At 40.5% G+C, this 13144-nt stretch overlaps 1 protein-coding gene across 10 annotated transcripts in view; it reads left to right on the top strand.

Annotated features, from left to right (window-relative positions):
- Positions 1-1473: 1473 nt before the first annotated feature.
- ROCK2 (Rho associated coiled-coil containing protein kinase 2) overlaps positions 1474-13144 on the top strand; it is a 132196-nt gene continuing 120525 nt past the window's right edge. For all 10 annotated transcript variants that reach the window (XR_015136417.1, XR_015136416.1, XM_086325614.1 and 7 more), the window contains exon 1: positions 1474-2136. Coding sequence is in view for 8 of the 10 variants with exons in the window: in XM_086325614.1 (XP_086181740.1) it covers positions 1996-2136 (141 nt within the window). In the remaining 2 variants the exon portion in view is untranslated. The remainder of the gene's footprint in view (positions 2137-13144) is intronic.

Here is a 13144-nt window from a genome sequence, read left to right as displayed (position 1 = left end):
CAATTTTTGAAATTTAAGTGTTCTCTTAAGCATCTTTTAGGAAGGAAAAAAGATCCCATTTACTTAAAAACAACTGTATTCACATCCTCTTCATAAGGCTGCTCATTTTAGTTTTGTGTGGTGTGTACAAATTATTTTTTTGTCTTCGTTGTTTTATTTAACCTTATTTCCAATACATCTTTTCATGTACTTGCCAAAATTTGACGTGCTTGACTTGAATCCTGTATACCTGCCAGGATTCCTTCTGTTAATGTGACAGAGCTTGTTTGGATTATCCCCCAAGCGTTGGACAACTGGGTCCCTTCCCAGGTTTTGGTCATTATAGACATTCTGAACAGCCCTGCTGTAAACATCTTTATGCAAGTTCTCCCCCCACCCCCCTTGGGATCATTTCCTTAGAAATGGACTTCCTTAAATGGGTTTACTGGGTCAAAGGGGCTCAATGAACAGCTTTACAGCTCTTGGCACATATTTTTCAGATTGCGCCCTGGGTGGATCTGACCAATGGCGCAGGCCGGAGAAGGCAGGAATGTGGACAAGCGGCGGCCCCTCTGACCGCCCCTCTTCCGCCACCCTCCTCCCCCCCCCCCCAAAAAAAAGCCCAAGAGCTCGAGGTCTGCGGAGGGAAAGCAGTTTTTCTATGGCCCCTCTCGTTCTTTTCATGGTCGGGTGTTGAAGCCCAGCTGGGGAGAACGACAATTAAGGGAGGCGCAGCGAGGTATTGGGCAGTCCCGGGACGCCTGCCCTGGGGCTGGGGGGGAACAAGCAGCACTTCCAGGCCCTCCTGCCGCAGGACTCGCATTCCACCCGCCCGTTCCTCGTCCCGTTTTCGAGTCCTAGGCACGCCCTCCCAGCCCTTCCACTACCATCCCCGTGGCCCAGGCGGGCCCCTCGCGAGCGCGGAGCTCCGCACGCGAGGGCAGCCACGGAGCTGCCGCTATTATTCCGGCGCGGGTGATGCAAGGCAGCGCATAGCTGCGCGCTGAGTCAGCTGAGCCGGGCGGGGGCGGGGGGCGCCGAGCCGCCCATCTCCCCACCCCCCACCCCGGCCTCCGGGCCCCGCGCCGGGCGCAGCCGGGTGTCCTCGAGGCGCCGCGGGGGTGGGTGCGGTGGGCCTCCAAGTCCGTGCGGTCGGTCACCCGGGCAGGGGCCGGCGGGAGCTGAGGGAGCCGGCGGCGGTAGGGAGGGCCCGACCCCCGAGCTCCCAGGTGCACCCTCCCCTCCCCTCAGCTGCAGCTCGCGGGTCCAGCAAGGCGGTGACCGCGCGCCGCCCGACCGTTTACCCTGTGAGAATCAACAAGGGGAAGGGGACACAGAGAAGGAAGGAGGCTGAAAAAGGAGAAATGCGAAGCCAAGCAGACAGGAGGAAACGATTAAAAAAAAAAAAAAAAAACACGAGGAAACAGGCGTGAGGAGGCGGAGGCCAGCGGGCGGCGGCGGCGCGCGGCGGGCGGGGCCGGGAGCGCGCGGGGCGGGGCAAGCGCGGGGGCGCGCCGCCAGCCGCGGCCCGAGGGGCTTGTGGGTAGCGGCTGCGCGCGGCCGGAGACGGGCGCAGCGCGGGAGTGTGTGAGGGGCGCGGGCGTGTGGGGCGCGGGCGGCCGCCAGCGGTCATGGGAGCCGGCTGGCCGCGGCCGTAGTTGTCTGGAATCCGGGCTTCAGCTTCCCGGAGCCCCCAGAGGGCGGGACTGCCCCCGGGGGGCCCGGCGGTGGCGGCGCCACTTCCCCGCTCCCGCCCTCGGAGTCCTGAGGGAGCTCGCGGCGGAGGAGTGGACCGGGCGGCGCGAATCTGACTGAGGGGCGGGGACGCCGTCTGCTCCGCGCTGCTCCCGGGGCCGGGCGGGCCTCCAACAGCCCCAAGGCCCCGGGGCGCTAAGCTCGAGGCGCGCGGTGGGCCCGGGCGGAGTCCCGGCCGGAGCCGGTGGTTCGAGGGCGGCGGTAGGCCCCGAGGCCGGCCGGGCCGGAGCGCGGGGAGCCGAGTGCGGGCCTGGCGGCGGCATGAGCCGGCCCCCGCCGACGGGGAAGATGCCCGGCGCCCCCGAGGCCGTGTCGGGGGACGGCGCGGGCGCGAGTCGCCAGAGGAAGCTGGAAGCGCTGATCCGAGACCCTCGTTCGCCCATCAACGTGGAGAGCTTGCTGGTATGTGGCCGCGGGCTCAGGAGCCCTCCCTGATGACCGCTCGAACCGTAGATTGCCCCTACTGCCCACTCCTCTGTGCCCACCCAGCGGTGGGGGCGGGTGGCGAGGGGGAGGTCTCGCCCCACCCTGCCCAGCTTCCCGGCAGCCGGGCCCCGGGTCGGGGAGACCAGACAGTTCTGCGACCGAGTTCCGGGAGTAGAGAGACCCACCTTGGATTCTTCCCTTCTGCCTCCTGGAGCTGGTGTCACCCGTGGCTGCCCTGGTCTTGGGGCGCAGGGAGGAAGCACCCCTCTTTTTCTTCCCTCCTGCCCTTTGGGTCTGGGAGCGGGGGTCCGGTGGGGAGATCTGCAGTCCATCAGACCCCAGGCTAGCCCATCTGAAAGAGCGTCATGCTGCCTGGGGACGCGGGTCGGAGCAAGAGAGAAACCCGGTGGCTGTCCCTACGGGGTGTCCCTACCTGAGGTACATGACAAAGAGTTCAGTCTGAAATCTGGTAACACACAGCCTGAAGTTTCCATGTTTTCGGTTGTCTGTGAACATTAATCGTTACAATTCAGTGCATTTCAATTTCTGTAAATTTAATTTCCGCGATTATTGCCCAGGAGCTATAGAATTCACTTGAATTGTAGTGTACTGTCAGTCTCTCCTTTTCATTGTTTCTCTTTCCTGAGATGGCCTTGGAGATCCCAATTAATAGCCATGTAAAGTCTGATAGTTGGCTTTGTTTGAGAAAGGAACAAGATTGATCAGAAATGCACTGTAGAATGCTTATTTATTTCTTGCTTTTGTAAGGATAGACTGTTGTATTTTACAGACTCTGATTAGTATGCAATAGAGATGCATTTATGGGAATAGGTAGGGGGTGTAGGTTTTTACCCTGGGGAGGAGAAGAAAGTGAAAAAGATGTGCTGGATGTTAAATTAGCTCTGGACAACTAGAATTCGGGTAGGGGATCCTTGGATCCTTTAGGTATTTCCTTCCAGAATGCCTGTTCTACTCCCTGACAGAAATCTATTGACTGTATGATGAGAAAAACTGTCTCTTCCCTTTCCAGTGACTGACTGACTTTCCTTCAGAAGCTGTTGGTTATCCTTTGAGGTTTCTGGAATCATTTGCGGAGTGACTCAGTCCCATTTGGCCAAAGTGCAGGAACTGACTAAAGAGTGTCTTTCTGTACAGTGCACAGAATGTAGTGATGTAGTGTGTCAGACGTGTTTGACATTTCCTTTTACTGATTTTCATGTCAGTGTGTTGTTCATATGTTTTCATGGGAGCATGACACTCTGATAGTGTTTCAAAGTCTTCGATTGGGGATAGGGTTGGTTGCATGAAGGGCATAGCTTTTCCTAGACCAGAGCAGAGACTCTGGGCTTCACTCCCAGCATTTTCACTTTGGTATTTTGCTAGCAAAACTCTGACCTAAGGCCAGAAAGTTCAGTTAAAAATAGTACAGCAAATCTCAAGTATTCATCAGGTTCATATTCAACCTCAGATAGAAATTTTTTGCACTTTCATCTCTTAGGCTTTACTAATGTTAATTATTAGGGTCATTATGAGCTTGAGCCTAAGCTATTTATGATCATACATTATTTAAGTGTTTTCTAAATTATTAAAATGAAGGCTGCTTTTTAAAAAATGAAGCATTATACATGCTCAGTAAACTGCCTGGTCCATTCATTTATTGAGTGCCTAGATCAGCCAAGACACTTTACACCTTTATTAAGGTAACATGCTGCTAGTAGGACATCACATGCTGCTGACTGGACAGGTTTCATCTTTGCTGTTTTTAGCTGATTAACTGTTATGGTTCTGGGTTGCAGTAAATCTTATCAGGCCCCAAAGTGTCCTTTACTCTTTGAGGTTGCTGGTGTTTCTCCTGTAGAATGACAAGCTGAAGATTTTTTTTTTTTTTAAACCATGTTATTTACAGTGTTAGCTTTAAACCTGTATATTTAATTATATCAAATAGTAGAATGAATTGATTTTTAAAAATGTGGTAATGCAGGAGACATAGGTTTGAAGATTCCCTGAAGTAGGAAATGGCAACCTACTTCAGTATGCGTGCCTGGAAAATTCCATGGATGGAGGAACTTGGTGGACTACAGTCCATGGGTTGAAAAGAGTCGAACACAATTGAGTGCCTGATCGAGCACACAGCCTGTCCATAACATAATTTACTGTTTTAACCATTTTAAATGTACACTTCAGTGGCGTTACATTCACATTTTTGTGCAAATATCACCACTGTCCATCTCCAGGACTTTTTCTTCCTTCCAAACAGAAATTCCATGAGTTAATTTTTTAAAAGTGTTATAAAAACATATTTCCAAAAATGATGGTGAGGGTCACTTTAAAGATTTAAAACCTTACTGTTTAACCTTCATTGTCATAATTGATCATTGTTTTACTGTAAATGGCATTTCTTTTGATTTTATTATAGAAAATATTAATATTTTTTCTTTAACAGAGACAATTTAAAGTAATATGATAAAAACACAGCCACAAATCTTAGTTACTTATTTTGGAGCTTAGAAAGTACCATTTAAAATTATATACTGCCTAAGGTGACAAAACTAAGAGGTGAAATATACCAGAAGTTACTATTATCATAGTTACTATTATAGGTACTGTAGGCTAGGCCTTGAGGTTAAAACTGTTTGTTGGAAAAAGTATTCTATGAGATAACATGTAAAAGTGCTTAGTTCAGTGCTTGGTACATAGTAGTGCTTATTAAATTTAGCTCACTTCTCTGTGCATTTAGCATATTTTTAAGTAAGTGCTTTTAATTTCCTTTGAAAAGGAAAATGGTTCTATTGGCAGCTGTTTCTTGCTATAAAATTTTGAATGAATGAATGAATAACATTATGTTTTGAATTTGCCATCAGAAAAGTGCTAGCAGTCACCAAGCATAGATATAACTGAATTTTAAGACGGTCAGTACAGAGACCAAAGTGTCTTTTCCTCTGCTGTGGCTCGTTTTAAAGAGGCTTTATGTGGATCCTTCAGATTAATCTGAAGAGCATATATCCCTTTTGTGGCTGCAGATTGTAAGTTGCTAGCTATTACTTAAAAACAGAGTTTTGAGATAGATTTGTTTCTGTAGTATCCGCGCCCCCCCCCCCCCCCCCACCGGAGGGAAGGATCTTCAGTAGTATGCTTTTTCGTTGTTTGAAACTTTTGAGTATATACCCATGTTTTGTTGTCAAGACTAAGCTTCCCATACTGCTTACCCAAATATTATGGTAAAAAGAATTGTCCTTTAGTGTTGTGCTGGAGAGATGTCTTTCTAACGGTTTGTGCGTTTGTGCTTTGATTTATTATTTTAAAGAGTAAATGATTATTGTAACCCCTGGGATTCAGGCTTGAGTAAAGTGTTCCATTAGGCTTGTGTTGATGGGAAAAGGTGATTAAAAACTTAGGATTTACAGTAACTTAGAATACAAAACACTTCATTTGATTCATTTTTATTAAACCTGTAAACTATGTGAAAATATTTTTTTATCACAGTGGTTTTTGCTAAAGCTTATTTGATGTAACATCTGTCCTGATCTGATGTTACAGTATTTTAGGCGGTTTATTTCTCTTGGTGTAAATAATAATAGCTTCCTCTGGAGAAACATTGGGGTTTCCCAGGTGGCTCAGTGGTAAAGAATCCGGCTGCCAATGCACGAGGCAGGGACTCAATCTTGGGTCGGCAAGAGCCCCTGGAGGAGGAAATGGCAATGCACTCCAGTAATCTTGCCTGGTGAATCCCATGGACAGAGCAGCCTGGTGGGCTACAATCCATGAGATCACAAAGAGTCGGACACGACTGAGCTACTGAGCACTAGAGAAATAATAGCGTTTGATTTCAGGATGCTACCCCAGACTCCCCAGAGTTTTGGGGACTATACTGTACATAGTATACATAGTAATAAAGTATATAAAGTATATACTTTAGTATATACTTTATATTACATGGTATACATATATACTTTAGTATATAGAGTATATACTTTACATATATAGTATACATAGTAATAAAGTATATATACTTTATTACTATTTTAAAATCCAAATATTCTGAATTTGGAAACATCTTGCTCCAAGGTAAGGCCAGCACAGACTAAGTAAGAAAGTACTGACTTAACACACACCTTAAAAAGCTGTAAAGAAATAGTGGATAATTATCTTGAAGCCTAAGTTGTTGTCCGTTGTTTTGGTTGAGTCCTGATCAGATAGTTCTCTTTTGCAATTTCAAATTCTGAAGTATTCTAAGCATACTAAGAGAATATAGCATGCAGAATGGTGCTAAAGATTACTTTTGCCTTTTCTAGAACTTTGTATAAATGGAATCCATCGTGTGTATTCTTATATCTGGCTTCTTTAGTTCAGGATAGATTTTGAGATTCATCCATGTTATTTTGTGTATCAGCAGTTTGTTCCTTTTTTTATTGCTAACTAACATTCTATTGTATGTATAATGCACAATTTGTTAGGCATCTTCTGTTGATGGATGCCTGGGTTGTTTTCAGTTTTTGACTATTTTGTATAATATACTTCAGCTTTTAATAAAGCTTACTGTAAGCAATCTAGCAGTAAGTTTGTGAGAACACATTTTCATTTCTCTTGAGTTAAATACCTAGCAGTGGCATTACTAGGTCATAGGGTAAGTGTATCTTTAGGTTTTTCTTTTTTTTTTTTAATATAACTAACTGTCAGATCTTTTCCTAAAGTGGTCATACCATTTTACATTCACACAGCGACCTGGGAGAGTTCCAGTTCCTTCCCAACACTGAAGCTTAAAGGTTAGCCATTCTGTGGGTGGGTAGTGGTATCTGATTGTGACTTTCGTTTGCATTTTTCTGATGACTGTTGATGTACTTTTTTATGCACATAACTGGACATTTGTATATCTTCTGTGAAGCATTTGTTCAAATCTTTCATCTATTTGAAAAATTAATATTCTTTATTTTTGAGTTACACAAGCTGTTTATATATCTTATGTATCAGTTTTTTTGTCAAATATATGGCAAGGTGGTTAATCACATTTTTTTAAATTGTTATTGCTTTTTCTGCTTGAAAGACTATTGTCTATTTCCATGTTTCAAGAAATTTTCCTTTACTTTCTTTTAGAAGCTTTATTGTTTTACTTTTAGGTCTAGAATAATATGTTAAGCCAGTTTTAGTGTGCAATGTGAATGTTTTTCCTCATATTCCCCAAATCCAGTTACTTAGCTTATTCAGCAACATTTTTTCCACAGCTTTACTGAGATATTATTGATATGTAACATTGTATATGTATAAGGTGTACACGTGATACACAATACTACCTAATGTTTACCACAGTAAAGTTAGCTAAAACATCCTTTACCTCACATAATTACTGTGTTGGTGTTGTCATCTTGAGAGTATTTAAGATTTACTCTCAGCAACTTTCAGGTCATCTGTACAGTTTTGTTACTGGACAGTATAGTCACCAGCAGCAGTTTGTAAAAAAATGTTTTTCTTTTCTCATTGGATTCCCTTGCTTGGCACCTTTGTTGAAAATCAGTTTACTGATAGGTGCTTTTTTTTTTTTTTTTATCAACTTAGTAACTACATCAAGTCGTTAGTCGTGGTTCTATTCTTTAACCCATGCTCTATTCAAAATTCTTTAATTTTTAAGTTGTATCATTTTACTTGAAGGAAATGAGCAAACAGCAATGGTTGAGACAGGGAAGCATGGATTTTATTTTTTGAAGTGAAGTAAGGTTTGTTATTTTTTAAATTATAAAAATAATATGTTCTTATTGTAGAAAATTTAGAGACTAAAGAAAGGTATAAATGCAAGTGACACTTCTACATAGTTTCCTCACATAGAGAGCACATTTTGGTATAAATACCTGTCCGAAAAAATTAAATGTAAAAGAAGTAAAATTACACTGTACCTATGCTTTGTCATTTTTTTAAATACTTAATGAATAATAAGAAGCTTTTATGTAATCACGTTTATTAGTCTTCTCACTGTAGAGTGTTTTCTGGCTTAGGACATTCTCCATTATCAAGATTATGATATAGACATGAATTTTCTTTTAGTACTCTAATGGTTTTATTTTTAATGTCACTTCATTTGGAATTCTGATAGAAAATATGAAGTAGGGGTACAAAAATTTTATCAGGAGGTTTGTCTAACTACTATTTGTCTAACTATTTGTGAACAAATAGTTCACAAAATGTTAATTGGGAACCTCTGTTATATCTTTGTATTGTCATATAACTTTATTTGGAGAGTGGTGCTTGGGAGAAAAGAGAGAGTAATGATTATGAATTTGGTCTTCATTTGAGCTTCTTGAGTTTCTTCATGGAAATTACATCTCTACAACCATATTTAAAATTCTATCCTGTGCTTACATTCCAAAAATATGAGCTGTTAGTGATAAGGGTTACTGATGAGAAGACTATGGAGACTCGGAGCAGCATATTATAATATAGCTTTTGGGGAAAAAACACAAAACATTTTCTGTTGGTAGCTTAGCTTATTTTATAGAGGTTGATATTTTAATTGATATGAAATTATGGTGGCATTTGGGACTCTACTAAAACTGTCACTTTGATCCTTGATTGGAGTCATTCTCCTTTCCTCTCATCTGTATCATTTGTACCTTTTTTTCCCCTGTGAAGTATGATTAAATTATAGAGATATATTTGTGAGTTCTGCATTTGAGTGTCCCAGATGACCCTCACTTATCTTTTTAGAAAGCATTTGGATCGTGATAGTTAGCAGTTCTGTGTGTGTGTGTGTGTGTGTGTGTGTGTGTGTGTGAGTGTGTGTGTGAGAGAGAGAGAGGCAGACAGACATAGACAAAAAAGGAAGTATTGAGATTCATTTTTGGTTCATTATTGGTAAACTTTTGGGGAGTGTTTCTGACTAAGTCCAAGAATGTTTATATGGTTTATTGTTTCATTCTGCTAAGGTATGGGTTGTTTAGGTCTGCCATCTAGAGTGCTCTGTAGGTGTTTTGTTTTGTTTTGTTTTGGTTATAAACTGATCACTTAGTACTCAACATCTAATTTCCTTTATTCTCTAAAAGAGTTTCAGATTTTTTTTAAGTTATAAAGCAGTTGATAGAGATTTTCAAAAGATGATAGACTTGGAACTAAATTTTAACACTTCATTGTTGGGGTTATTTTTTAAGCCAGGGAAATGAGTAGCGGAACCAGCTAATACTTTAGATAGAAATGGAGCAGATCTTGTTTGCCATTACCTTAATTACTTGGATGTTTGTGATGAGGAATGACTAAGTATTGTCATATGTACTTCTTAGTTTTTGGCTTTATTTGATGGATAGAATACAAGCTGTTTTAGGATATGGGTCATTTTTTTTCTTCCTCTTGCTGTGTCTTGTAATATTTGTTGAATAACAAATAATGCTTATTTAAGTAATGGAAGTGATAACCTATAGAAATAGATCCCTGCTTGAAGAGATGTTAAAGTATTCCCCAAGTAAAAGTTTTGATATTAATATATGTTCTTGTCACTTATTTCTTATCTATCTATAGGAAGGAAGATAAGTGAACACGTATATATGCAGAGGGGTTGTGTTTGGGTGGTAGAATTAGTTGAAAGTCAGGCAGGAGAAGTGAATTGTGATTTGAATATTTTCAGAATTGTGCTTAGGCAGTTTGTCTTGGAGAGTATTTAAGGTGATTTTATTCAGTGTTTTAGGTAAGATAAAAACAGCTTCTGAGGGCTGAACGGCCTTCATCATGCTCTGCTACTCTTTAACTTTTCTTCTGGTTAAACATATCCAGTTTCTTCTTAAGTACCTAGGTGATGCCTGTGTTTGAAACAGCCTTTCATGAGTTAGGACAGATAAAATGCTAGTGATGTGTTCACAGGATGAAATTCCTTAAAGTGACATATTGGCTGTTATTAACAGTAAGGCCACATTTGGTAGCAGAATTAAAAACAAAGCCAAAGGGCATGAGAGATTTTGATCAGGATTTAAGAGTGTTATTACAAGTAACTTTGAATGACTATTTTGAAAAACTTTCAGATAGTATCAAGCATTCTGATTACTAGCCCCAGCCAACCACTGATTCTGTTGTGTTTCTATGAAGTTTTCTTTTCCAGAAATTCCATACAGACAGAGTTACACAGTATGGAGACTTTGTTCTGGATTCTTTCACCTGGTGGTGTTGAAAGTCACTCGGTCATGTCTGACTCTTTGAGACCCCATGGACTATACAGTCCATGGAATTCTCCAGGCCAGAATACTGGAGTGGGTAGCCTTTCCCTTCTCCAGGGGATCTTCCCAACCCAGGGATCAAACTCAGGTCTCCCGCATTGCAGCCGGAGTCTTTACCAGCTGAGCCACAAGGGAAGGCCTTCTTTCACCTAGCATAATGTTGTTGAGCTTCATTTATGTTGTAGCATTTATCAATATCTTGTTCTTTTAAATTGTTGAATAATATTCCATATACCACATTTTACTTAGGAATTCATCTTAATGTTTTTATTTCTCTTGACTAGATTTCAAGAAGTAGGATTGCTGGGTCATGTGGTAAGCTTATGCTTAACTTCTAAGGAGTGAACAAAATGTTTTCCGAATTGGCTGCACGATTTTACTTCCCACCAGCAATATATAAGGGTCCCAGTTTCTCTGCATCCTCAGAGAACACTTGGTGTGGAGTTTGTGTTTATAGCAGCTGTAGTGCGTTTTACTAATGACAAATGATGGCTGAACTGTATTTCATGTGCTTGCTAATTTTGCTTGTTCTTTTGATATTTTACTAATGTATCGTGAGAATGGTATAGTAAATGAAATTTAACTTTGTTCACCATACATGAATTCTAGTGTTGAAAAATAGAATGCAGATAAATACAGATCAGAGCCCTTTGTAGGTGAAACTATCCTACTGTGTCTCCACCTGAAAGGCCTATTTAATACAAGGCTTGCAGGCGGTAAAGTGTCTGCCTACAATGTGAGAGACCCAGGTTTGATCCTTGTGTCGTCAAGATCCTCTGGAGAAGGAAATGGCAACTCACTCCAGTACTCCTGCCTGGAAAATCCCATGGATGGAGGAACCTGGTAGTCTACAATCCATGGGGTCGCAAAGAGTCAGACAGGACTGAGTGACTAAACTTTCACTTTCTTTTCTTTAAAACAACAACAACAACAACAACAACGAAACCTTGTTATTATCCTTTTTCTTCCAAGTAATGAATGAGCCTTGTTGAACTGTGTAGGCCCTGTGATGGCCGTAGAGTCTCTCCTAGTTGGGTCATTTCTAAGCTAAAGCTGAAGTACTTCTGACATAACATATGGCTTTTAAATGGTTCTCCTTTCTGCTCTGTGCTCATCTTTTCTTTTTTGATTATTTTGAGCATCTTGAAGTAAGCTTATAAGCATATTTCTCTCTTGTTGGACCCAACGTTCATCTTTATACATTTCTGTTTTACATAAAGATTAGGAAACAATTCTTAGTATCAGTTTAGTAACTTGGTTCCTATGAGGGAAGGATAACTATTGATGTTTAAAACACTATTATGCTTACCTTTGTTTTTTACTTTGAGTACTCATCTGAATTTAACAACAGATACAAGTGTTGCCTTTTCCTGTTTTTAAGTGGCATTGGGTATTCATTTTGGGGATTACATTATGTGCAGAGTTTTGGAACTTAATCAAAATAGTGTTCTTTTAGATATAATAGTAACTGCCTTATTTGTGCATTCTGTATCAGGATATGACCCTGCTGTTTTGCCTTGCTTTTCAGTATGATTCCTTTAGAAGTCATAAAAATATGCTTATTGAAATTAAAGTTTTCCTTTTAGCTTTAGTTTAGATGATTGTGGGTTTTTTTTTTTTTTTTTGTATCAAGGATAACTGCACATAGGACTTTTCTGAGCAGTGAAGGGAAATTTTAGGAAATTATTCTTTTAATCTTTAAGATGCTTTAATATATTAAAGATGAATTTAAAAAATTTTGGTTTAGTTTATTTTTCTAAAAGAAAAGTGCATTAGCACAATTGTCATGAACTTTGAGGCCTGTAAAGTGTAGTGAAATGTGTTTTTGCATGTTGAAACCCTGTAAAAATATTTAAAGTATTGAATGTCTAAACAGTATGATTTTGAAAAATGCTTCACTTTTTGGGGATAACTTATTATAGAGTTACAGTGTGTGGCACTTTATTGTGTTACATAGTGGGTAAAGTGCAGGTTGAAATTGAATAGATAAAAATGGTGTGTTATGGTTGATTAGTTTGCCTTTCTTAAAAGAGTCAAGATTTAAAAATTTTTTTCTTTATGAGCCATTAGATTTCATCAAGTGATGGTAACAGGTTGTATAGTATAACCGTCATCTATGGGAATTAGTAAAGAATAGAGGGAAATATATCAAAATTATGATTTTCTTTCAGGGAAGTGAGATACCAAGTCAGAAATTGGAAAAAGATAATGCAAAATATAGTGTTTAACGTTAATGACAATATTCCATCTGTTCTAAATTTAGGAAAATTTGCTTGGAGTTAACAGAGTATTTGGAGTGCTTTTAAATATCTAAAGCACACATTTTGAATTTTTGTATTGGCTTTTCCATGATTTCCCAAAATATAATCACTGAAATTAGTATGCAAATGAAATAACAGATTTTTCTCTGAACTTTAAATGCGTGGTATGATCCTATATTAGTTGCATTCAGTGTGAAACAATTTTTTTGTTGTTGTTTTACATTCTCTCAAAATGATACTCTTAAGCTTTAATCCAATGCATTGAAAAAAATTCCTTACTGGATTAAAATAAAAATGAAAATATATACATATATCTGGCAATTTAAAAACTTAATTTAATACTAGCATAGTGTATTTAGTTAAGATTTTAATAATCTGTGTCTGTTAAAGCCAACAGCTAAGGCAGTGGTTTCCAAACCTTGTTACACATAGGACTCTACTAGAGAATTTTACAAATATTGATGTCCAGATTCCACCTCCACCCATTCTAATATAATTGGTATGTGATGTGACCTTCGGATCAGGAGATTTAAAAGT

This window comes from Bos grunniens, chromosome 11 (genome assembly GCF_055505025.1).
Source record: "Bos grunniens cultivar Pamir isolate PY7600 chromosome 11, Bosgru_T2T1.0, whole genome shotgun sequence".
Classification (NCBI taxonomy): domain Eukaryota; kingdom Metazoa; phylum Chordata; class Mammalia; order Artiodactyla; family Bovidae; genus Bos; species Bos grunniens.
Note: the sequence above shows the minus strand (reverse complement) of the source record. Positions and strands in the feature narration are given on the sequence as shown.